This window comes from Conger conger, chromosome 5 (genome assembly GCF_963514075.1).
Source record: "Conger conger chromosome 5, fConCon1.1, whole genome shotgun sequence".
NCBI lineage: Eukaryota > Metazoa > Chordata > Actinopteri > Anguilliformes > Congridae > Conger > Conger conger.
The window spans coordinates 34,623,595-34,651,141 of record NC_083764.1 but is presented as its reverse complement, the minus strand read 5'-3'; the positions used below and the strand labels follow the sequence as shown (position 1 = coordinate 34,651,141).

General features: G+C 39.2%; 1 protein-coding gene and 1 long non-coding RNA gene across 2 annotated transcripts in view; one reads left to right on the top strand and one right to left on the bottom strand.

Moving 5' to 3' along the window:
• Window positions 1-9,830: 9,830 nt before the first annotated feature.
• prkg3 (protein kinase cGMP-dependent 3) overlaps window positions 9,831-27,547 on the bottom strand; it is a 68,462-nt gene continuing 50,745 nt past the window's right edge. The window contains exons 13-21 of the mRNA XM_061243142.1: window positions 23,937-24,048; window positions 22,770-22,906; window positions 20,684-20,773; window positions 20,406-20,547; window positions 20,066-20,229; window positions 18,710-18,826; window positions 18,385-18,447; window positions 14,071-14,146; window positions 9,831-11,341 (exon numbers count right to left, since the gene is read on the bottom strand). Coding sequence (XP_061099126.1) covers window positions 11,255-11,341; window positions 14,071-14,146; window positions 18,385-18,447; window positions 18,710-18,826; window positions 20,066-20,229; window positions 20,406-20,547; window positions 20,684-20,773; window positions 22,770-22,906; window positions 23,937-24,048 — 988 coding nt within the window. The 3' untranslated portion in view covers window positions 9,831-11,254. The remainder of the gene's footprint in view (window positions 11,342-14,070; window positions 14,147-18,384; window positions 18,448-18,709; window positions 18,827-20,065; window positions 20,230-20,405; window positions 20,548-20,683; window positions 20,774-22,769; window positions 22,907-23,936; window positions 24,049-27,547) is intronic.
• Window positions 17,117-19,845, top strand: LOC133129210 (uncharacterized). Its single transcript, XR_009708801.1, has 3 exons — window positions 17,117-17,228; window positions 19,516-19,625; window positions 19,718-19,845. It is a non-coding gene; the product is annotated as an uncharacterized LOC133129210 (long non-coding RNA).

The following is a 27,547-nucleotide window of genomic DNA, read 5'->3' as shown; positions in this document are numbered from 1 at the left end:
CACCCATAAGGAGTTAACAGTGCACTCTTGAAAATGAGACACACATCTCAATGTGTCCTCCCTGTCTAAATAAAGAATAAATAAAAATAATCAGAATCGTATTGTTAGTCATCATAGCAATTGTCATTTCCCCCCCTGATTGTGAAAAGTATTTGGGTTCTTGAAAAGTGCTATATACAATTGTATATACAATTTTCATTATTATTATTGAAAATAGTCTAATGGTAAAATGAATTCACATTCAAAAGGATCTTTTCCATATGTGCTTTACCTTGCTCAATCAATTAGCTCTGGCGAGCTGGTCTATGTGCTGGTCAATAGCTAGTTAGTCCTACCCTGTTGCATAGCTAGCTAACATTTTATTAGCTAGCTACTTGCTTTGCCTGGTCCACAAACTCTGGAATTCATGAGTGTAATGTTGCATTAGCTGGGGTAACACATATATTTATTTAAGTATTGCTAGTTACTAGTAACTAACAAGCAAGCTAGCTATCAATAGGAAATGTTAGCTGAGCTTGTGGAATCGGCCAGAAATACCCTGTCATGACATTTCTGGGGCAGCAATGGCTCCATATGGCTCTGGCAATGTATAATTGAATGTTCCGTGTGTTGCATGGCTTGTAGTTGCAGGCATGTCTTACAACATTATAGAGTTACTGGCTAATAGACAAGCTAACATTTCACTGTTCCCATAAGTGGTGTTGTTTAAACAGTCCCCCATACTACATTGCAATTTGCAGTACATTGAAACCAAGACTTTCACCTGAAGTACAGCGACTACAGTTTTGCATTGTTATGCAGGTAAATCTCTAATAAATCTTTATCTGGTTAATCTTAAGATAAATTAAAAACCCAAACCGTCTATTTAAAACGATGTGTGTTCACAATGTGTGAACAATTTTCACTGAAATAACATACCATAAATCACAAACACTTGTGTGACCAGCGACCACACTCCTGTCCAAATCTTTGGACCGCTAACATTAACTCTCACGGCAATCTGTGACAGAGGCAATACACCTCATTCAATACACAGGGCTCGCATGGATTATCAGTACGTTTCAAAATAAGTAATGTCGGAACTAAACTGCCCCATACCTTGCTGTCGGATTACGTTTGACATGCACTACAGTACAGTCACGCTAAAGTAGCCGGCTAGGCTACTAACCACCACGGAAATAAACCACTTTATTACCAAGGTTAATAAAGTGGTTTATTTCAATTCACCTACTTCACCATTTTAAGAAGTAAAAATGTATTCATTAACATGATCATTAAAACACTGTACTTCATTACGATTGATTTATTTAACAACCCCGACCAGAGAATGCAGTATGTCTGACCCAGGTAGAAAGCTCACTCCATACAAAGTGCCACCATTCATGGTTTGAAATGTTTTGGGCGTTATGGGTTTATTCAGTGCAGTAATCCTGCTTTGTCAAATACCACCAGTTCAGACTGCTACCTAGCTAGCTACAGCAGATACTGTTGTTGAGTCCTCAGATTCCAAACAGCAAACCCAAACAAAGAGAATAAGTAGTTTTGCTACTGCAGTGACTTTAGTATCTGATGCTAACAATAAAAACTCCACAAAAGAATCCTCTGTAATGAAAAGACAAGACAACACAGCTTCTGACAGTCCAAGTGCTTTATGTATATTATGTGCAGGGAAATTGAATGTACATAGTGCCTGAATATTAGAGCACAGCCACATCATGGCAAAGTTGAATTCTTAAAAAGAAATGGATTTTACTCAGAATCGCATCTCTGCTTTTTGCAGATGAACTGCTTCATCGGACCGTGACCTTCAGCACGCACTGGAGCGGTTTGCAGCCGGGTGTGAAGCGGCCGGGATGAGAGTCAGCACCTCCAAGTCCGAGGCCATGGTTCTCTGCCGGAAAACGGTGGATTGCTCCCTCCGGGTTGAACGAGTCTTTGCCCCAAGTGAAGGAGCTCAAGTATCTCGGGGTCTTGTTCACGAGTGAGGGTAGAAGGGAGCGTGAGATCGACAGGCGGATCGGTGCAGCGTCCAGGAGGAGCTAGAATGCGTTGCTGGGGAGAGGGACGCCTGGAAGGCTTTGCCTACTGCCACCGCGACCCGACTCCAGATAAGCGGGTGATGATGGATGGATGGATGGATTTTACTTTGCATCACAACAAAGGACAAAATCGCAATGGAAGTGGAGGAAGATGAAGAGTAACTAGTCACCAATGCATTCTGTTCATGATACAGTACTGAGCAAAAGTTTTAGGCAGGTGTGAAAAAATGCTGTAAAATAAGAATGCTTTCAAAACTAGAAATGTTAATAATTTATTTTTTATCAATTAGCAAAATGCATGAACAGAAGAAAAATCTAAATCAAATCAATATTTGATGTGACCACCCTTTGCCTTCAAAACAGCATCAATTCTAAAGATAGTTCTTATTGGCTGTATGTTTGGGGTCGTTGTCCTGCTGCAGAATAAATTTGGAGCCAATCAGATGCCTCCCTGATGGTATTGCATGATGGATAAGTATCTGCCTGTACTTCTCAGCATTGAGGAGACCATTCATTCTAAATCCCTAACTCCATTTGCAGAAATGCAGCCCTAAACATGCAAGGAACCTCCACCATGCTTCACTGTTGCCTGCAGACACTCATTCTTGTACCACTTTCCAGCTCCAAACAAACTGCCTTCTGCTACAGCCAAAAACTTAAAATTTCGACTCATCAGTCCAGAGAACCTGCTGCCATTTTTCTGTACCCTAGTTCCTGTGTTTTCGTGCATAGTTGATTCGCTTGGCCTTGTTTCCAAGTCAGAGGTATGGCTTTTTGTCCACAATTCTTCCATGAAGACCACTTCTGACCAGACTTCTCTGCACAGTAGATGGGTGTACCTGGGTCCCACTGGTTTCTGCCAATTCTGATTGCGAAGGGAAGTAAGCATGATGTGTCTTTCATCTGCTGCACTAACTTCCCTTGGCCGACCGCTGCGTCCATGGTCCTCAATGCTGCCCGTTTCTTTGTGCTTCTTCAACAGAGTTTGGACAGCATATCTGGAAACCCCTGTCTGCCTTGAAATTTCTGCCTGGGAGAGGCCTTGCTGATGCAGTATAACTACCTTGTGTCTTGTTGCTGTGCTCAGTCTTGCCAGGGTGTATTACTGACATTAAATTGTCTTCAGCAACCTCACCTTGGAAGCAGAGTTTGGCTGTTCCTCACCCAGTTTTAACCCTCCTACACAGCTGTTTCTGTTTCAGATAATGATTGTGTTTCATCCTACAAATTAAATTGATGTCCTGTTTGGTATAATTGGTTAATCACACACCTGACTATATGCCTACAAAACCCCTGACTTTGTGCAAGTGTACCTAGAAGAATTGATGCTGGTTTGAAGGCAAAGGGTGGTCACCCCAAATATTGATTTGATTTAGATTTTTCTTCTGTTCACTCATTTTGCATTTTGTTAATTGATAAAAATAAACTATTAACATTCTTACTTTACAGCATGTTTTCACACCTGCCTAAAACCTGCCTTTGCACAGTACTGTATAATCAGTGCAGTGGGCATATTGGGGCCAATGAGACAGATTGTATTCTTCCTATTGTACCTGCTCTGATTAAATTAAAGAAAGGTAATACAATTATCAACCAAGGCAATAGTGCAATCTTTTGCACAGAGGCCCTTTTGAGGGAGGCAAAGGTGTCTGGAAGGAGAACTAACATTCTATTGCGAACTATGGGACAAAAAATGTATGTTAGTTCCTATCGCATCTCGGATTTGGAGGTCAGTGGCTGAAGGCGAATGCATTTGGGTCATTCATGTTCTCTGTAAATTTTTTGACCTTGTAACTCAGAAAAAAAAGTATACCTTTTTGATGTTTGAATTATTCTGTCATAAAATCTACTTTCAGGAAAACATTGCAAAAATGGCTCAGGCATTTAAATCCTAATAATTATGGGCAGATTGTCCAAACATTGACTGAGAATATTCCACCCTGTTAGGACCTACAGGTGCATCTCAAGAATATCATGGAAAAGTTCTTTTTTTCCCATAATTTAATTCAAAAAGTGAAAGTTTCACATATTATAGATTCATTACACATAAAGTGAAATATTTCAAGCCTTGATGCTTACAGCTCATGAAAATCAAAAATCCAGTATCTCAAAATATTCATATAAATATTATTAATATTACATGAGACCAATCAAAAAAAAGGATTTCTAATATAGAAATGTCGACCTTGTTCGGGAAAAATGCCATTTTTAACATTTCACAGGTGAGCATCTTCTGATGAAACAGATCCCAGTAAAAACAACGATAGCTATACTTGAGTTTAACTTTCGTATTTATTTGCAAAGAAATAACAGAAAGTGAGAAAGCTTACCGGCTTTCTGATTTGAATTAGACATAGTAAGACTTATATACAGTTTTCAGTACTTTCTCCCTGAAGGGGGGGCTTTACCAAAACAAAAAGACATGAAGCTGGCCACTAACATTTATCAGTATTTTGTCTTCTGATTACCCCTTGTTGACCTTGCTGTAAGACCGGAATGTGCTAGCTACCCCCTTCTAGGAGAAGCAGAGCTAGCTACCCCCTTGTAGGAGAAGCAGAGACATTAAGGTCGAAGGCTGTCTGTCTGCTGGGAGAGAGACAGAGAAAGACTCCTAATAAGCACTTAATTCAGAAAGTGGTCTAATAGTAATAAGGATTAAAAATAAAAGGTTATTTTTAATCACGTGATTGTCTTTATGTTAACATTATCAATTAAGAATCAATCAAGAAAATTACCCTTACAATTACCCTGACACTCATTGACACCCTCCACAAGGAGGGTAAGCCACAGAAGGTCATTGCTAAAAGGGCTGGCTGTTTGCAGAATGCTGTCTCAAAGCATATTCATGGAAATTTGATTGGAAGGGAAAATTGTGGCAGGAAAAGGTGCACAAGCAACAGGGATGACCGCAGCCTTGAGAGGATTGTCAAGCAAAGCCGATTCAAGAACTCAAGGAGTGGGCCGAGGCTGGAGTCAGTGCATCAAGAGCCACCATGCACAGACGTGTCCAGGAAATTGGCTACAAGTGTTGCATTCCTAGTGTCAAGCCACTCCTGAACCAGAGACAATGTCAGAAGCATCTTGCCTGGGCTAAGGAGAAAAAGAACTGGACCAAGTCCTCTTTTCAGATGAAAGTAAATTTTGCATTTCATTTGGAAATCAAGGTCCCAGAGTCTAGAAGAGAACAGAATCCAAGTTGCTTGAAATCCAGTGTGAAGTTTCCATAGTCAGTAATGATTTGGGATGCCATGTCATCTGCTGGTGTTGGTCCACTGTGTTTCCTGAAGTCCACAGTCAACGCAGCCGTCTACCAGGAGAGTTTAGAGCACGTCATGCTTCCATCTGCTGACAAGCTTTATGGAGATGCTGATTTCCTTTTCCAGCAGGACTTGGCAACTGCCCACTGTGCCAAAACTACTCGTAACTGGTTTGCTGACCATGGTATTACTGTGCTTGATTGGCCAGCCAACTCGCCTGACCTGAACCCCATAGAGAATATATGGGGTATTGTCAAGAGGAAGATGAGAGACACCAGACAATACAGACGAGCTGAACCTGGGCTTCCTTAACACCTCAGCAGTGCCACAGGCTGACTGCATCCATGCCACGCTGCATTGATGCAGTAATTTGTGCAAAAGGAGCCCTGACCAAGTATTGAGTGCATAAATTAACATACTTTTCAGAAGGTCAACATTTCTGTATTAGAAATCCCTTTTTTGATTGGTCTTATCTAATATTCTTATATTTTGAGATACTGGATTTTAGATTTTCATAGATTTTCTTTGTGTATTGAATCTAGAATATATGAAAGTTTCACTTTTTCAATAAAATTACGGAAAAAATGAACTTTTCCACGACATTACATTTGTTTTTACATGCACCTGTAAACATTATTATTACAGTGTTAATAATGTACTTTTTTGTACCCATTTTCCCCCCAAAATATTGATTCACATTTTTTATCAAATTATGCGTGTAGTTAATCCCTTCCATCTCTGTACATTAACACAATAACCTGCATAACACTTTACATTTCTGTCAGATTATTCTTTGAAAATACTTATCTAGCAGGGTGGAATGGAGCATAACACAGTGGAATGGGGTGGAATTTGTACCAATGATGAACAAAAGGTTTGGACAATGATTCATTGTTGATTGAGTTTTATTAGCTTTAAGCAACAATAAATGCCACTTCATGAAATATACTAAATGCATAAAAGCATGCATGGTCAAGAGGTTATAAGACCAAATATCAGAATGGGGAAGAAACTGCTGATCTCCTGTGATATTCATGCACAACAGTCTCCAGAGCATCAAACCTTGATGTGGATAGGCTACAGAAGCAGTCTAAAAAGCTTAATAAGTCTAAAAAGAAGTCTAATATATACCTAATTAGGTGCTCACTAAGTGTACCAAACAGGGTGGAACCTAACAGGAAAGCTCTTTGAGTAATAAAGATTTGTCTGATATGACCTGTAACACATGCTATATAACTGCCAACCATTTACCATTTAAAACAAGTATTATTATTTTGAGTATTTTATGGCTTATACTTCTTATATTATATTCAGAAGTTGATCATTTGATCTTGGGGAAAAAAAAGGGCACCTGTAACAAAAGCAAAGTGGTAAAAAAAAATTCATTAAGATCCATAGTTTTCTGTTTATATGATAAATAAGACCAAAACCTATATTTGAAGGCCTTTGGAATAAAAATATTACACATTTCACAGAAAATATGAAGAGGTATTTTTTTTGGATAGACACCGGATTAAAAAATACAGAAATAAATAAATAAGGGACTGGAGTTTGCTCCATTAAAGATGTTAGAAATAAAATATAGCTCAGTATTAATTTTTTTCCATTTTTATTCATGTTTATCAAGCAGGTGAATAGTTTCAGAAAGCAATATATATAGTGAAATTGTGCCACCTTGTGGACAAGAAAACTATCGCTATTTGTGTTCCCATTGCAATTCTACTGTATCATGGTAGTGCAGTACCATGATACATGGTACTGTTATTAAATGAGTGCCAGGTCAGGCAGGCTATGGTCAAACACAGACGGGTGTAGCAGAGCTAACCAAGTTTCTTGTTCATGTCACACGCAAAAGCCCAATCACAGGGCAAACAGATCAAGGGTAATACACATTTTGGTTGTGGTCACATGTGAAAGTCCAAACACAGAGAGGTACAGACTTTCATCCAAGAATCGAAATCCAATAAACAAAGCAAAGTCTGGTAACGAGCAATCAAAAATAAAACAGAAGGATAATCCAATAAACAGAGGTTTGGGTACTCGAAACACAGAACACACAGGCAGAAAACCGCTGGAAAAGTATTACAAAAATAAAACAAGGCGGGTTAAGTACAGTGATTGAGCAGAAATTACTAACAGGTGTGCGTGAGGGAAACAGGTAACGAGACAAATAAATGAAGACTGCGGAAAGCGAAACGGAACAAGAGGCATGAGAAAACAGGGAAAACAGACAACATGTTGACAGTAAATTCAATAGTTAATCTTTATTTCAAGACTGAGACAGGAATATTGAGTATTATTATTATCCATTCATTATCTTAACCCGCTTATCCTGAACAGGGTTGCAGGGGGGCTGGAGCCTATCCCAACATACATTGGCGAAAGGCAGGAATACACCCTGGACAGGTCGCCAGTCCATCGCAGGGCACACACACCATTCACTCATACCCATGGACAATTTAGACTCTCCAATCAGTCTAACCTGTCTTTGGACTGTGGGAGGAAACCAGAGTACCCGGAGGAAACCCACGTGAACACAGGGAGAACATGCACCACACAGAGAGGTGACCGGGATTAAAACCCAGGACCTCCTTGCTGTGAGGTGGCAGTGTTACCCAGTGCACCATCCGTGCCACCTATTAATTATTATTATTATTATTATTATTATTATTATTATTATACCATGCAGTCCATAAGTATTTGGGCAGTTGTACAATTTCTGTTCTTTTGGCTCTGTACTCCAGGACATTGCATTTGAAATTAAGCAGTTAAAAATTTTTTAGAAGCTAACTGTCCATTTTTGGTCTATGTATAAAAAAGAATGTAATTCCTACACAGATCACCCAATATGGATGTGAATAACCTCAAATAAAAGGTGACAGCACTTTAACCTCATATTCATTATTTATTGTGCTGGAGTACAGAGCCAACAGAACAGAAATTGCACTGTTCAAATACTTATGGACTGCACAGTATGAAGTACATTTATACATGTATATATAATAATTTTTTATAATTACTAATTAATAATTACTAATAATTAAAGTAATTCACAAACATGAGCTCAGTTAATGGAGTCAGTGACAAATAACAATTAATGTAAATGAAAAAAGAAACAATCAGCATTAATGTTGGATGTGCTGTACCAGTCCAGTACCCTATGCTTTATTAGTTTAGCCTCATCCTTAAAAAGCTAAGAGATGTTGTATGAAATTATGTGAGGCACCATTGTATTCAGACTTTTCTCTCCAGTCATTTGTTGCAATGTATGTTACTACACTGATGACGCTGCACTTTCATGATGCAGTTTACTGTGCCAGAATAATTCTCATTCGGATTGGTCAGTGGTTTCAGTAACCAACGTGACTCCTGCCTGGTAATCTTTTTTCCTTGGCAGACAAGTGAGTAGACCTAAGTCTGAACTTGAGAGCAGTGTCTTCCGACAACAGCACTGATTATATTGAATATGTTGAACACTGAAAAATGTGTCATCCACAGACTACAGAAATCAAGGTAATGTCAGTGTCCTTTTCACGGCAAAGGTCCAGTGAACCAAATGCATAATAGTTTCTCATTCTAAAGACAATTCTAATTCTCAGAGAAACTTTGAGAGAATCTCCATTGTTTACTTCCATTGTTTACTTTATCTGAAGGAGAGGAGCTCTCTGAGGGGCTGTTGCTTACTACAAATGTACTTGTGCATTGAAATGCTAATATCTCTGTTTGGTATAGGCATTCTGGAACATAATGAGCCCACCTCCAAGGTTCTCTGACCAGTAACGGTAACTTTGATAGGCTGAAGAAATGTGACAATCATTTGGTGAAGAGTTTGCAGTTTGCACTATTAATACCAAGTTGCTCTCCACGACACGAGTTGTTCGGGGAGCGGTGTTCCTGCAACGATAAAGCCTAGTCCACTCTCCAATGCGATCATCTACTCTTCAACCAACAATGTTTTTAAACATAACTGTAATGTGAAAAAGCATAAATGTTGCAGGACATAACATTGTAAACCCAAAATGCAAACACATTAGCTGCTAACAGTTCGCTAGCCTACACTCACTCCACTGAACAAACAAGTGCTTGTGATTTACTCCTTCGGGGAGCTACTCTCTCACTCCACTGAATGAACGAGTGTCAGTTTGCTCATTTATTGTTATTTGTTTCACCTTCTGATTGTTTCCCCGCTCCTGATGTCAATTTCCTTGTTACCGGTCTCATAAAAACCCCTCTGTTTGTATGTCTCGTGATTTACTCCATACTCTCCAGCATTTATTCCTGATTGATTGATTGATAAACCTGATAGAACGACTTATTATAACGACTTACTGTTGCAGTTTATGAACGATAAAGCCTACTCTCCACACTATGAAACCAAACCCCGTAATTTTACAGCGTAAAAAGTGAGCTATTAATAATGCATATAAATAAATATAAATAGATATGCACACTTTAAGGGAATTTGTCCTTTAATAACAGTATCAACAGGAAAAGTAAGTACATTATACGGTGTTACAATGAAGGTCCGAGTTTTTTCATAATTAAGGGGTTCCACCCAGAGAAATTAAGGGGTCTTTATTTTTAATGAAGGGGTATTGCATGCTTTCAGGGGCAAATTAAGTGGTAATTAAGTACATTTGAATTACTTCAAGTTTCCTAGTGCCAATGAATGAGATAATCTACTCACCAACCATGTGTTGAAACATAATAATTGTGCAAAAGCATGGTGCAAGCTTTCAGGACATTATAAACCCTAAATACAATTTGTTAGAAAGTGTCAAAAGTAAAATTGCACACCACTAAGATATGACCCCATTTTATATTGGTGAGCATCTAAATACATTTTCAAAATATTTAATTATTATTCAGTATGCTTATAAATACGGAGCAAGCTTGCATTTGAATAATAAATGGCATGTACATTTGTGTGATGCGTTTGATTTGTTGAGGTGGGTTGGGCATTTGACAAAAAGTTTGATCACTGGACCTCAAACGTGTATAATTTAGCATGCAACATATAGTATTTTACACCTCATGCGACCCATAATATAATTTAGTTTCTATGTGCCCCTTTGGAGTCTCTAATTTTGGAAACATGCCTAGACATAGCTAATGCTATGATGTTGTCATTAAATTGGGGGGGGATTTGTCCGGTTCTGTTCCGTTTCCAGGATACAATCATCTGTATCCAATCAAAAACATAAAATCTTTTCAGTGAGAAAAAATCTTCCACTTCCACAGTGTATGAGCTTCTGTCACTTTGTTTTAGTAGATTTAGAGTAATTCTGAACAAACCTTTCAGAAGAGACCAGGATTATGTCAAAAGGTTTCAAGAATAGTAACCATTTTATTTTTGGTATGTCTTTTTCATGCTGGTCTTAAGTGGTTAAAATTCTGTAAAATGAATGTTGTATGTGCATACAGTCTCCACTTAGACACAGAATTGTTCATATAATTTGGTATACATACAGATTGTTGTTTTGTATTTTCAACATGCGATTTCCAATTACAAACCATTTACATGTAGAAATCTCAATTTACCTTTATGAATCATTTTGCATACACATACGCGTTTGATTTCACTCCATATCAATATGCTGAAGGTATGATGAAGGTATGATGTAAGCATCCATTTTCTGCACATCATGAGAAATCAAGGTTTTGCTTGCTTGCTCAATAAGCTTGCAGATGACAATGGGCTGTTCTGTTTATTATTTAAGTTTTTTTTTTTTTTTTTTACAAGTTTCAGATTTGAAAATGAGTCATATACTCTATACACAAACCATTACATACTACCGTATACTGTAATCCAAAAATGCTGATGATGGGGAGGGTGCTTTTCAATGGAACCTAGGTAGAAATGTACTTGTCTTGGTTTGGCAGGCTCCAAAAAGATATTCTATATTTATTCTATATCCCTTGCACCCCTGTCTTGGCGCCACTACAGATCAGCGATATTCAGAAGTCATTGTCCCAGCCAGACGTTTCCTCGTCTGCTTGAGTCTTGTCAAAGGGGAACCTGTCAAAGTTGATGTAGCAGGGGCCCTACAATAGAAAGAAGTAGAAATGTCACAAACATGAATACAAAATAACAATTTTACGACTGAACTCACTTCTATAGGTCCAAAGATCTGACACGGTACATCACAGTACACTTGTCTTAGAACAGCCTTTCTTTCTGAGAAAGAAAATAAGATATGAATAATTACAAAAATCTACTTTTACAGAAAATCTAGACTGGGTCGGTTTACCTATGGACAAAGCCACGTATGCCTTCAGCCCACAAATGTTCTGCATATTCCAGGTGTGTCAGATGTGCTTGTTCACGCTGATTAGCATAAGAAAACAACATAGCAAGGCATGCTGAAATGCTGACAGTAGTTTTGAGTTTAATTTGGCAATGGAGATGAAGATATCTTATGGGCGGCGGCAAATTTACTTTACTTTTTTACTAATTTTCTTTTTTTGTAACTACTTGTTGTTCACACAACCAGTGGCATTGCCTAGTGCAGATTTGTTATTTTCCCCACAGTAATCGAAAAAACAAGAGATGTGTGCTCCATTAACAGCTAAATGCGCTAAGTAAAAAGCTTTGTTTTAATTTTAGTTAAATGCTTTCATAGCTTCAGTCGTCTAGTAGACCAAAACACAGCCCCTGCTAAGATTAGTGCAACTTTGAACATTGCTGATTTGAAATAGCCAGTAGCTTTTAACTTACTTTCTATTGAATATTGTGTTAATTCACCAACTTCACCAAAAATCCATAATTTAAATGGTAAAAACATTCTTTTGATATTTTGCACCTAGGGCAGGCATTCCGCCATTCAGAGGGAAATACTTGCAAGGTTGGGGCAGCATGTAGCCTCGTGGGTAAGTACGACCAGTACCCGGAAGGTTGGTGGTTCAAGCCCCTGTGTAGCCAAGTGTTGGGCGACATTAGCTCTGGCGGTAAGTGTAGTCCATCTGGCGGTCAGCCAGTGTCCCTCAGCAAACACACTTAACCCCCAAAATGCTCCTGATGAGCTGGTTGGTGCCTTGCATGGCAGCCAATCGCTGTTGGTGTGTGAGTGTGTATATGAATGGGTGAATGAGAAGCATGAATTGTACAGCGCTGAATTTGTAATAATTATAATTTGTAATATAATTTATAATTTCCGACCTACTAGAAAAATGCAAAAGAACATCACTCAAAGTCAGAATTCCGACTTGTAAACTCGGGGCAAATCCATCTACCCCGACTTCATGAGAAGCAGTTACCTGACGTCACACAACAATGGCAGTAACCATGGAGATGGACTTCGTAAAAAAGTAAATCATCAACTTAAAGGCAATGTAAAGCATAGTTCCTGCATGACATTAAAAAAAAAACCTTAAAACCTGTTCTGCAAGTAAATTGATGTAAATTGATGTCAAAATATGTTGCCAATGTTATTAGTTAGCTGGTTGGAGAAAATGATCTTCTCTGCACAAAACATATGTGGGAAAATATAAAAACTACCAAAAACCATGTGAAATATACCATTTACTGACTTTTACAGATTAGCTACCAAGTAGCAAGACGGATAATCTTCTCTTTATATATGAATCCAAAATGCACAACTTTTAAAGCATTTACACAGGTTCATTGATTCACAAATCTGTCATTGAATGTTAACATTGTAAATTAATAGCTTTTTCACAATTGGTTATACCCATTATGCTTTTGCTGAAATTAACTGAAATTTTGAGCATTCAGATACTTTGGAATGAAATGTTAAGCCTGAATACTTTTGCAAGCCACTGTATTATTCCATCCATCCATCCATTATCTTAACCCGCTTATCCTGAATAGGGTCGCAGGGGGGCTGGAGCCTATCCCAGCATACATTCGGCGAAAGGCAGGGATACACCCTGGACAGGTCGGCAGTCCATCGCAGGGCACACACACCATTCACTCACACATTCATACCTACGGGCAATTTAGACTCTCCAATCAGCCTAACGTGCATGTCTTTGGACTGTGGGAGGAAACCGGAGTACCCGGAGGAAACCCACGCACACACAGGGAGAACATGCAAACTCCACACAGAGAGGCCCCGGCCGACGGGGATTCGAACCCAGGACCTCCTTGCTGTGAGGCGGCAGTGCTACCCACTGCACCATCCGTGCCGCCCCACTGTATTATTCTCAGAGTGAAAATATTAGACTATACACAGAAAACCTGCACATTTTTATATTGTATGTGTTTTTGTGTTCATATTAAAATTAATAGAAATAAGCCGTTAAATAACAAATAACAAATTATGCCGTATACTCACAGATAATACATTATTCTATGTGAAGAATAAATCATACCAAATTATCTCAATGTAATACATACACCTTGGGGGCCACTGAGGGTGAAAACTGATCGCTTTTAAAAGTGTTTCAAGGGTTTATTCCACCTCTAATATAGCTATATCGCTATCAGACACTGCCCTGAGATGCACAGAGGAGATGCTACTGTAATATACTGCTAATATACAGAACTGCTGATGGCAGCAAGAGCACACATTCAAGCATGCAATATAAAGAATAAGAAATCCGTTTTAAAACAGAAATTTAAGTTGCATCTTTGCTGTTTAGAACACAGACTGCTGTAAATGATCAAGTGCAAAATCTAAATAATTTGCTAATTGCACAGCTAAAATAAAAACATTGGAAGAACAGAATGGACCGTTTGGGATGTACTTTTTCATTTATTTTTTTAAACATGCATTTATCCTCTTAACTCAATGTGAATGAAGATACCTCACCTTTCGTATAAGTCGCAATGTTGGAGCCTCTACCTGACCCACTCGTAGCTTGTGCCAGTTTATACTGCCGAACCACCTGCATGAAGGAGACCCTTGATATTCCAATATTGCACCAGTTTGCATTTTACACTTGCTGACCTGAGCTCAGCCATTCTACATCTGATATTTCAATATGTACAGTTCTAATCCAGTTCCAAATTACTGCGCCAACATTACGAACACACTTGCACTTGCATACATAATGTCACATACGTACATGTCACAGCATGCTCTCTTACAAGTAAAGTACCTGTATGTTGGAACAAACAGCTTGGTAGTGTTGAAGGACTGCAACTGTAACCAAACCCCAAACCACAAGCTTTCTATGTCTTATTATTTATTATTGAAGGGGGGGTTTACACTTACCTAGAGTACTATCTATCCACCTTCACATTTTCAGTGGGATGTGACCAGGCCCAGATCAGACTATTTTGCCACCCTAGGAGAGATGCCGCCCCAAAACCACATAAGCTAAAATGTTTTTTCAGGTTTGAGTTTGGGGGTATGCTCCCCTGGAAGGAAGAACAACTGTTAAAATATAATTTCGGGTGAATTCTAATGGGAAATACTATGGATCAAGATGTTTGTCATGGAAACCAGGAGGTCGCCTCGAGTTGCCTGATGGAAGGTCTGGCCATGGATGTGACAAATTTTCGAGATTTCATGACTTTTTAGACGTTAGTTCACCATGATATAATGGACCTCTATGAACCACTCCTTTTCTGGTAATCAGTGCGCCAATTTACATTTAAAAAAACTCAACAGCAATGTGTCTTTCCAAGTATAATGCCGCAGTTACTTGTGATCATCAACAGAGCTCAAAAACGCACATTTTTCCACACAAGCAAAGGTTTCTGCCGAAGCACACCAGTATACTGATGCAAAGTCCTTCAGTTGGAGTCTTTTAAAATTTGTGCTGGACTGCGCTCATTCTCCTGAGGAATTCCACAGATTTCCTTAGTAACTGGTTGAACAGTTTCACTCCGTATACTGTAGATGGCGTTAGTGTACCACAGTCAGCGACTGAATAGTCCAAGGTCCGTGATGCCTGGAAGGCAGCGGCAGATAGCCAACTAGCTAGCTCAGTAGCATAGTGGCAGATTGATTTAACATATCTTTTCCAAGCATAGGCGGAGTTGGACTTGGAAGCATGGGGGAAGGGACGACATATTTTCATCACAGACAGTTATGCGATTGGGAGAGTAGAATGTAAAAATATCTCAACATGGAAATCCGTATTCTCGGTTTACAAAACTAACCTATATTGAGTTTTAGGTGTGCATGGTTTTGTAATAGGAGCCAGCATGCAGTTAAGTGGCTAACGTAGTTTGTATTTAACCAGCAAAATTATCATTGCTTACCATCAGCAAATGGACCCACTGCACAATCTTTCTTTAGTGAATTGTTCTTCGACATACAGTAGCCTATGTTTAGGACAAAGATATCTGTTCCTTGATTTGGCTCTACCACAGTTCTAGAATTGTAATCAAACAATCCACATGGGGTTAAACCATTTTATTATTAAATAAATTAATATAATATTAAATATTATTACATTTTTATACAGTTTGCAAAACTGAGTGTATGGATTAGTCTACAACTGAGAGTAGGCATATTTTTCACTTTTTTGACAGTTTTTGACCAATTGCCCAATGATTCTGAGGCCTACTTAATGAAGTTGGTAACCCTAGTTATAGGCATACTCACAGCATGTTGCTTACTTTGTACATGTTGCTTGCTTTGTCAAGTGACAGATATCCATTTTTGAATGGCATTGTTTCCGCGATAGAGAAATAAAGAAAACAAAAGTGTTCCGAGTGTGGCTTGAGGTGTATAGCTATGGGTTGCGTCCTGTAGTAACACGTGCAATTATTGCTAGAAATAATCCTTTCTTAATTGTTTGGCTGCATAATGTCTCTGTTGTGTGACAAGTTGTATTGGCTGCGCTAGCAACCAGCACTAAGGTAAACTGTTTTTGAACGAGCACTTTTGTGGTCATGCGTCTCCTCATTCGTCAATTAACAACCACCACAGTCTTTAATTACATGAGTTATATAATTGTGTTACCTCTTTTTATGTATGTTTGCTCACATTTTCCACCTAGTGGTGGTTATGCAGAAACAAACCCTTAACCATTATGGATTATGGGTCATCTTGCTACAAATGACTGCTCCGCCTGTTACAGCACGAAATGCAATGCAACTGGCCCCTACTATCGGAACCTCACAAATATTATTTCCCGGCCGGTGGCATTCTTGCGGAGTTAAAATGTCAAATGAAACACAAAACGACTGTATAGTGCTGTAGCCTCTCAAAATACCCTTTAATAAAACCTGAAGATCTGCACTTTTACCATATGCTAATTATTTGATTACAAAGGAGGTAATAAATGACATGTAGTTTGGGCTCATATCAATGGAATGGCAAGATTGCAACCATGGAGGTCTGTCTCTATTGAGTCCATTTAGAAATACAAACAAACTTACAGCAAAATAAAAATAAACAACATTCCTTTTCCAATTCCTGATTGCATCAGAATATGCTAATTTGAAACAAGTGTTTAGCAACCTGCGCTCATTTGAATTGACTGCATCTGTATTGTTTTGACTGTTTTAGCCAGTGTAACCTGGTTCCTCCCCCTTAGATTAGTAAACATTTTCCTTGTGCATGTCAAGAGACTGTTGTGTGAACTTGTTCCGCTTGTAGATATAACAACTAAACTAGTACTTTGTCATGATGTGACTAGAGGTGCGTTCGATTGCAAACGTATTAAAACTTTTTTTCTTTTCAAAAGTTAGCTAGCAATTTGAAAAGGTAGTGCGCCGTGAACGGCTGCAAAATTGAATATGAATCAGCTAGCATTGTTAGATCTAAGTCACATCCATTTCTATTAAAAATGCGTTTGGATGCAAACTAAAAGAAATGTTTGTTTAAAATCATTCAACGGTAACTGTTTACTACAAGCATAGTTCGCCGTGAACGTTCACTGTCTTGGAACACACCTCTGGTAGGAACTATAGTCACTGGGTGTTCCTGACCGAACCTTTGTATGGAGTGAGCTTTCTACCTGGGTCAGACTTACTGCATCCTCCGGTTGGGGTTGGAAATCAGTCGTACTTGTAAGTACAGTGTTTTAATGATCATGTCAATTAATATTTTTTTATATTTTTAGCTCCTAAAATTGTGAAGTAGTTGAAGCCTGTTTATGGTAACCTGAGGTGGTGGTTAGCCTAGCTGGCTACTTTAGGCTGACTGTACTGTAGTGTGGGTGACGGATAGACGTCACCCAATAGCAAGGTATGGGGAAGTTTTGTTCCGACCTCACTTATTTTGAAATGTACCAATAATCCATGCAAGCCCAGTGTATTGAATAAGGTGTATTGCCTCTGTCACAGATTGCTGTGAGCGTTAACTTAGCGGTCCAGAGATCTGGACGGGAGTGTGGTCGCTGGTCACACAAGTGTTTGTGATTTACTGTATGTTATTTGAGTGATTTTTATCCGCATTCTTTTGTAACTGTGACTAATGTGTTGCTTAAGAGTATAGTGCTTTATGAAAACATGGATGTGTGTTTTAAGGGTGAGTGTGATGGCAGCAGTTCTGATACAAACAGACAGGCGGTTCAGCCAAAAGTGTTCCTTCTAAAACTGTTCACACACATACATAAATTGTTTTATATAGACCGTTTCGGTTTTTAATTAGAGATTAGAGATAGAGATTTACCTGCATAAGAGTGCAAAACTGTAGTTGTGCTTCAGGTGAAAGTCTTGGTTTCAATGTACTGCAAATGGCAATGTAGTGGACTGTTTAAACGACACAAGTTCCGGATTACATCACACCCACTTCCGAGTAGGAGTAGCCGGATATGGATACGGATAATTTAATTGTTTTATATGAATAATGAAATACGGATATGAATAATGCAATACTCGCTCCCACCTAATAGGAACTCCTTTAGCTCGCAATGTTGGACTGCAAAACAATAAATGAACGCTTTGCCTACTGGTGTGCAATAGAATAAATAGTTCTACTTTATCTTGGTGAACTGCATCTAAAAAAGTTGTGAAATCTAGAAAATCCATCACGTCACGAAACTATCTGGATGGATATAGTACTCTGGGTAAGTGGACACATACTTTAATTTCAGTTTTGGTCTACCCATTTAAACAATTTAGCTACTAATATTAATATTTATTTTTATTCTGTGTTATTACATAGAGAGGCTTTGAGATGACATTCAGTCGTTTCTTGCAGAGCATACTCTGACCTTATTACCTGTGGTGTCTGACGTCCTTTATCCCGTTTTTAGTATTCCCCAGCCTCTGACCTGGGCGTGGTCTGTGTGGCAGAACAACCAAAGCATGATGTGAAATAATATTGAATGTAATGTAATTGCATAATTATTATTCATTTAAAGAAGTCTTCATGGCTTAGACGACTTCGCTATGAACCACTGAGTACACCTGGTACATAAAGTGAGATAATTTCATAATCCTAAATATGAGGTTATTTGTTTGCACAAAATTAAACTGTAGACATTCCAACTTTCATTGTCAATGCACCTGAAAGCCTGGACAGCAGAGGAAAAGTTTAATCACACCTGCACAACTTGCTTATGAGAGATTTGGCACCTTCACCCATGTATGGGGGAAACTTCATCACACCATCCAAAATCTTTGCATATATCTTCTGGGGCTCTGAGCTGGAGAAGGGAGGGCTGTAAAATAAGGAAAGGAAGTCCACAATCTATCAAACTGTTAACATGTTTACTGCATTCAGTAATCAACAAGGAATAACATACAGTACTTCAAGCCTTACAGCTGTTTTTGTTTCATTTGGATCTGCTGGGTATCTGCAAATTACCATATATATATATATATATATATATATATATATATATATATATATATATATATACACTCAGTGATCACTTCTACTGCTGTAGCCTATCCACTTTTATGATGCGTTGTATGTTCAGAGATGCTCTTCTGCATACCACTGTTGCAATGTGTGGTTAACTGAGTTACTGTCACCTTCCTGTCAGCTTTGACCAGTTTGGCCATTCTCCTCTGACGTCTCTCATTAACAAAGCGTTTCTGTCTGCAGAACTGCTGCTTACTGGATTTTCTTTTGTTTTTTTGCACCATTCTTTGCAAATGCATGAAAATCCCAGGAGATCAGCAGAGTTTATACATTGTCAATTGTAATTGCCATTATATTGTTTATATTCTGATGTCTGCCTGTAAGGGAGCGGGGTCGGAGATCCCAGGAGAACCCCTCTCGCTCACGTCTGGTCCTCCGACCCCGCTCCCTTACAGGCAGACATCAGAATATAAACAATATAATGGCAATTACAATTGACAATGTATAAACTCTGCTCTCTGCTCACCACTGCCTGCTCATCAGTTGCAGGTGCTGGCTCGTCAGTTGCCGGTGCCGGTCATCAGTCATCAGTGCTGGTCATCAGTCACCAGTGCCAGCACATCAGTCACTGTATCATTGGTTTACTGCTATAAGTAAGTAGCTGCCCTCAGCCTCTCATACTGTACTGTATGTCTGATTGTTGGCACAAATCAAGTGTTAAATTAAATATACCATATTTGTATAGCACTTCTTACAGAAGACTGTCACAAAGACGCTTCACAGAATAACAGAAGAGCAAAAAGGGAAAGGGAAAATGGCACCCCAAAATAGCAAGTACAGGAAGTACAAAATCTCCCCAGTGGAAATAAAAACAATGACAAGAAAAGTGTGCCATGCTCACGAGGTAAGAGTCTATTCAAGTGGACCTATGTGTTCCTTTCATATGAGTAGGACTGCATCCTATGTTGTTAAAACATTACCACTTTTTTCTTTTGTGTGACAAAACCCTTTTTTTCACAAACCAAAAATTGGAATAAATGCAAACCTTAGTCACACTTTTTGGCCCCACCCACTTGGAGAATACCAGACCAACCTGCCTGCCAACAGCTCATATACCAGGATTCCCAGGGACCAGAAGTCTGCGGCAAAGTCATGGCCCTGGTTCTGAATGATCTCAGGAGCCATATACTCAGGGGTCCCTAGGAAGGAGTAAGTCTTGTCCCCCTTCATCAGCTCCTTGGCAAAGCCAAAGTCCACCTGTCAACACATAGGCAAAGCAAGGAATTCCAATAGGCTAAGCTCGACAACACAAATGAACATCACCAAAATATATCTCATCCCTGAGTTTTGCTATAAAAAAACAGCAACTCAATGGCAATGAAATTTTCTGCCTGGACTATTTCCTGATGTCACGGTGACATTTTTAGACCTACCAGTTTGATATACCCCCTTCTGTCCAGCATCAGGTTCTCTGGTTTCAGATCACGGTACATGATCCCCTTCTTGTGGAGATAAGCGTAAGCCTCGACCACACAGGCAGCACAGAACACTGCGATCGGCTCCTCAAAACGCCCGCTGGCAAAAAAACCCCCAAAAAAACAAGCTGGTACATCTTGTGTGCTTTGTAACATTTCAGCTAGAGTTAAGTTAAAGTTTAATTTTAACCGCCATTTTTAGCTGCCAGTCAAAAATATTTTTATGAATATCTTACATTTCTTTCAGTTTAGTCCAGAGTTCCCCTCCAGAGCAGAACTCCATTATCATGTAGATATAGCGGATGTCTTTAAAGGCAGCATGGAGTCTGCAGAGATTGAGATTAAAGATCAAACATACAAGTCCCATTGAATATTAGTTAGTTCATTCACACAGAAATCATTCATTTACAGCGCAGTCCGTAAGTATTTGAGCAGTGAGACATTTTTTGTTGTTTTCGATCTGTACTCCAGCAAACATTTGAAATAAAACAATTAAACTTTCAGCTTTAATATAAGGCTTTTTACATCCATATTGGGTGAACTGTAGGAATCGCTTTTTAAAAGGTCACTCCAATTTTAGGGAACCATCAGTCTGGCCTTCAGCGAGTGAAATGCATGCTCAATGGGGCGACATTGGCCCCATCAATGACGCGTCGACACACCCGGGTGTGTCAAAGTCTCCTTGTAAGACACCTAACCCCCAATTGCTCCTGACGAGCTGGTTGGTGCCTTGCATGGCAACCAATTGCCATTGGTGTGTGAGTGTGTGTGTGAATGGGTGAATGAGAAACATCAATTGTACAGCGATTTGGATAAAGGCGTTATATAAATTCCAACCATTTACCATTTACCATTCAATTGGACTGAGGTCTGGTGACTGACTTGGCCAGTTGGATGCATGTTTTAGATCATAATCTGATGTATGTATACTTTGACATTCATCTTTCTGCTGCTGTCAGCAGTAACATCATCAATGAATACAAGTGAGCCAGTTCCAGTAGCAGCCATACATGACCAAGCCATTACACTACCTCCATTTTGTTTGACAGATGAGGTGGTGTGCTTTGGATCAAGAGCTGTTCCTTTTTTTCTCCACACGTTCCTGTTTCCATCACTCTGGTGCAGGTTGGTCTTAGTCTCATCTGTCCTTAACACTTTCTCTCCATAAAACTACAGGTTTTTTAATGTACGTTTTTGCAAACTATAACCCGGCCATTCTATTCTTGAGGCTTGCCAGGGGTTTGCATCATATGGTGACTCCAAATTCAGATGGCATCAACTCTAGATCTTTTGCTAGCTCTTTTATGCATGAACTAACAATGGAATTTAACACACCTGTCCAAGAATGGTAAATGGTAAATGGTTGGCATTTATATAGCGCCTTTATCCAAAGCGCTGTACAATTAATGCTTCTCATTCACCCATTCATACACACACACACACACACACACACACCAAAAGGCGATTGGCTGCCATGCAAGGCACCGACCAGCTCGTCAGGAGCATTTAGGAGTTAGGTTTCTTGCTCAGGGACACTTCGACACAGCCCGGGCGGGGGACCGAACCGGCAACCCTCCAACTGCCAGACGACTGCTCTTACTGCCTGAGCCATGTCGCGAAACATTGGAACAGCCAATTTTCCAATTCCATTGTCCCCTAAATTTGGGGGGACTATGTATAAAAACTGCTACAATTCCAACAGTGTTCACCAAATATGTTGAGCAGGGTCCCAACCACACCCATACAATCCTAAACTTTGTTGCTTCTGCTGCTGTTGCCTATATACATAGAGGTGTGATGCAATATGTGTGTTCAGAGATGCTCTTCTGCATACCACTGTTGTCATATGTGGTTATTTGTGTTTCTGTCACCTGTCTGTCAGCTTTGACCACTCTGGCCCTTCTCCTCTGACCTCTCTCATTAACAACACATTTTTACCCACAGAACTGCTGCTCACTGGATGTTTATTTTTTTATTTTTACACCATTCTCTGCAAACTTTAGAGACTGTTGTGCATGAAAATCACAGGAGATCAGCAGTTTCTGAGATACGCAAGTGTATACACCGAGTGTATATTACCATAGATTTGGTGGCAGTGTCCTAATAATTTATGGTTATTTCAACAATGTTCAGCCCCTTTACATGCACTTTACATGCTAAGGTACATGTTTGGGACCCGGAAGGTCGGTGGCTCAAGCCCCGACTAATAATGTATATCTTTGTATTAAAAATACATCAAATCAAGCAGCTACCCAAATTTTGCCTCAAAACAAAAAACTAATAAAATAACACTGTGGTGCCACCCCCTATCCAAAGACCCACCTGACAATGAAGTCACTTTGTATCTCCTGAAGGATCCGCTTTTCAAACTTAATGTGCTCTTCCTGTCGCTTGGCAACAATGTGTTTCTTACTGACTTTCTTCAGTGCATAGTACTTCCCATGACGCAGTGTGGTGACCTAGACAGACAAAGAGCAGAGCTGAGGACACTGCAAGGCCCGCAGAAGAGAAATGTCTGTGTCAAACTAAATCTGTGGACAACAAGCGTAAAAGGAATGTCAGGAATGCCAGTGACATGATGAAGAGGAGGACTGGAAGACTCCAACACATGTTTAGGTATGAGAGAATGACAAGGAAGTGAATAGACTCTTACCTTGTGAGCTAATGTCGCCCCATGCAGTCAAATCTTGGATCTGCATTTGCATTTACAAATTAATATACACTCAGTGAGCACTTTATTAGGTATTTATTAGACTTATTGTTTAGACTTCCACTGCTGTAGCCTATCCACTTAGAGTTATGATCCGTTGTGTGTTCAGAGGTGCTCTTCTATATACCACTGTAGTAATGCGGGGTTATTTGCATTACTGTCACCTTCCTGTCAGCTTTGATCAGTCTGGCCATTCTCCCCTGACGTCTCTCATTCACAAGGCGTTTCTGTCTGTAGAACTGATGCTCACTGGATTTTTTTGTTTGTTTTTTTGCACCATTCTTTGCAAACTCTAAGAGACTAGTGTGCATAAAAATCCCAGGAGATCAGCAGTTTCTGAGATACTCAAACCACCCTGTCTGCCACCAAAATCATTCCACGGTCAAAGTTACTTAGATCAAATTTTTTCCCATTCTGATGGATGTTGTGAACATTAACTGAAACTCCTGACTCGTATCTACCTGATTGTATGCATTGCACTGCAGCCACATAATTGGCTGATTAGACAATCGCATGAATAAGTAGGTGTAATAAAGTTCCTAATAAAGTGCTCAGTGAGTGTAAATAGCAACAAATAAAAAAGAGGAATAGTAGTAACATTGATAAAGGGCTATTCACATTGAGAAAGGTAAGTAATAACATACAGCTTACTAATTAAATATACCGATTAAAAGGAATCCTAAAAAAACATTTTCATTCTGTTTTTTGTTCTGATTCTAGTAGAGTACTTTAAAGTTTTGGGTTGTGAACATGGAAGGCTGCCTCTCCACTGAACGTACCAGCTCAACACGGCCAAACCCTCCTACTCCCAGGGTTACTGGCTCGCCCTGATAGCGCCCCTCCTGGTAGAGTACCGGTAAGAGATCTTTTAGTTGCAGCGAGGTGTGGTGGCTGAAGCAGGTGGGGATGAACAGAGACAAAACATTGCAAGACAGAAAGCCATTGATAATTCCAAAGATCATGGCTTATCTATGTCATAGGTAAACCATTCTGCATTTAATTAATCTCTTCAAAATTTTGTGCAGCATCAAGACTCCAGTCCTGGAGGGCCACCATCTGTAGATTCTGTCATTTCCTTTTAATCAGCTTAGCTAATTTTGGCCCTGCTGGAGAAATACTTAAATACATCAATTAAGCTTTTATTTCCTGGTATTTATATCTAGATATGTTAAACAACTTACAGGTGTTCCTTGTTGGCCAAATTTCTCCTGTTAAATTGATTGGTTAAACAATAAATAGTTCTGAAAGTCTACTCTTGGTTTTAGCCTTGGGTTTTGCCTGTGAAGACTGCATTTGTGTTCGAAAGTATAAACCAACATGAAGACCAAAGCAAGCTGTTTTGAAGCTTACAAAAGAGGGGAAATTGGATATTGGGGATAGCTTGTACAACAACTTGGAATGTCCTGAAAAAGAAAGAAACTGCTGGCGTACTGAGTTGCAAAATGCCATGTGTTACCGAAAAATGCTGTGTGCAGAAAATATGTTTTACCTTGATTATACCTGAGTGTAGGTGTAGGCTATAGGACTGTTAGTTAGTTGTGTTGTTAGCTTATTTCCATTGTGTCACAGCTTTTATGTAAGTAATGCATAAATCAATTAGTAGATCAGGATTAGTGGGATTTTAAGTTATAGCTAACTAGGCTACATTTGAACTGAAGTACAGCTTGTGCAACCCAGTCCTACAGAGGGCATGCAGAGGGTTATTGCAGCAGAAGTCCCCCCCCCCTCCCTTAGATCTTAGTTTTCTTCTGTTACAACCATCTAACTTTTATGTGAAAACTGATATTGACTGGGCACCATCATAATATTAATGGATGCCATGTCAACTAGACCTAGTTTAACCCATGTTTTACTGCAGAAATAGAAATAAAAATAAATAAATAACAATAATATGCATACACACATTATACATTGACTTTTGTAACTAATGCATTGAAGCTTACAGTAAACCTTAAGCCTAATTATATATTTAATTCTTGCTGACTGCCTACCTGCTGACAATTTTCACAAAAGGAGGGTTTGGTTTTGAAATACAGCGTGTTCACTGCCATGTGATCAAAAAGCGTTAATGTCGTTATGACGTTAATCATTATTATACAACAGACAAGTCCGGTCCATTGTCTCTATTGGTCAGTTTGCGTTCCAGCCATGCCAATATCCATGATATAAGCACGGCTAAATGGAATGTTTGCACTAGGGATGGCCGATACCAAATTTCGATATGATAACGATACTTTTTGTTACAATTTTACCGATACCAATACCGATATCGATACTGATAATTTCTTAGATGGGTACGTGATTTTTAAAATTAATGGGCATTTTTTTAAAAAGATCATTACATTAAAAGGCAAATCACAAGTACAAAATACTTTTTTTTAAATTAACAATTGCTAAGACGGCGTAATAATAACTCATAACGGTTCTACCTGGGTATGTTGAGCTTATCTTGAAACTCTCCTGCAACATAATCTGCTGGACAGAGGGTGGTGCAGGAGACTTCGATTTTAGGAAATCACTCTGATTCTGTTCAGCCTCTTTGTAGCTATCTTCAAGTGTTTGTGTTGTTTTCAAGTGCTTAAACAAGTTGCTGGTGTTGCTGCTGTGTAACACTTTCTTGTCACAAATACTACAGGTTGCTGAATTCTTATCAAGTGGTGAAAAGTAGCACCAACACTGTGTTTTCTTTCCGCCATTATCTCAAACATTAAATGATTTGATTATGTGGTCCATGCAGAACTGTGTGCGCACTGCCAGTTCACAGGAGCACAGTGGCCAATCATGTCACAGATTTCCAGTCATGTGACACACAGGCCAGCTCAGGACTTTCCATTGGCAAAACATTATACAAAAGTACTGAAAACGTTTGAACGTGATGCAGCCACCAACGTTTTTTTATTTACATAATATAATATTGATATTTCTCAAAAGGGATCGATCCCAAATGAGTAGCTTGTAAATATCAAAGTATCGATACTGCATTATCCATCCCTAGTTCGCACATCTTTTAGATCACCAGTATCTACTTTGTAATCGAAATGAACGTAACTTGAAGTTATCATCATCTCGCCACTAGTAGCCTACCAAAGTAAAATAAAATGATTTGGAAAGGAGTAGGAATGAAAGAAAATACAACTTAGGCAACATCCTCGGATCGAAATACCAGGAAAACCACCAAGCGCCATCGAAGCAAATGATGACTCATAACAACATTGAGATATTTCAATAGCTAATGTTAATGCAGTGGGGATACATTATTGCAATAACGTTGCTTAGCTAAGGTTAGTGAAGTTGGAATACATTATTCCTACTAACGTTAGCTAACGTTGGTACCGTTGCTTTGATAGTGGAGTGGGGGATACATTATTGCTAGCTAACGTTCACAATACCGTTGCATAGCAACCAATAAACTATTGTTCAGCTGAAGAATACATTTACCATAAAACATAGTTCGATTAAAAATACATTAATTTGAAGTTTGTCTTGTCTTTCTTTAGTGAAATTTCTAAAGATAAATGTGTTATAATCGTTGTATAAAAGCGTGGATATTGGCTAAGTTGTATGACTATTATTTATTTATCTTTATTTACAAAGTCATAAGTAATTAATCTTCTCAGAACATTTTAAAAAGGCATAATACATGCTTCCTCTAGTCTAAATGATCGTAACATCTTTGCACCACCCATAGGTCACATTGTCTGTTACAACAAACAAATGCCATCACGTAATTCTGCCTGCTGCGTGTCATATGAGCTCTGTACAGTCTGCTGAACATTTGTAACGCTTGTAAAATAGAAGCGAAGTTATCAGCTAAACTCTCCCTTGTGAATTACCATGTTCCATCTGAACTACGTTCGCTACATTATAATTTTTTATCATTCATTCATTCATTCATTCATTATCCTAACCCACTTATCCTGAACAGGGTCACAGGGGGGCTGGAGCCTATCCCAGCATACATTGGGTGAAAGGCAGGAATATACCCTGGACAGGTCGCCAGACCATCACAGGGCACACACACCATTCACTCACACACTCATACACTCATACCTATGGGCCATTTAGACTCTCCAATCAGCCTAATCTGCATGTCTTTGGACTGTGGGAGGAAACCGGAGTACCCGGAGGAAGCCCGCGCAAACACGGAGAGAGCATGCAAACTCCACACAGAGAGGCCCCGGCCGACGGGGATTCAAACCCAGGACCTGCTTGCTGTGAGGCACCATCCGTGCTGTCCTAATTTTTTTTCTTTAATTCTTTTTTTTTAAAAGATAAAATCGACAGAATCTTAGCGGGCCTATGAGCAAAGTTGGTGGCCCTGGGCCAATGGTAGCGCCGCCATTGACCTGGCCTCCAACACGTCATCATCAAGGAAATTGTCACATGATAA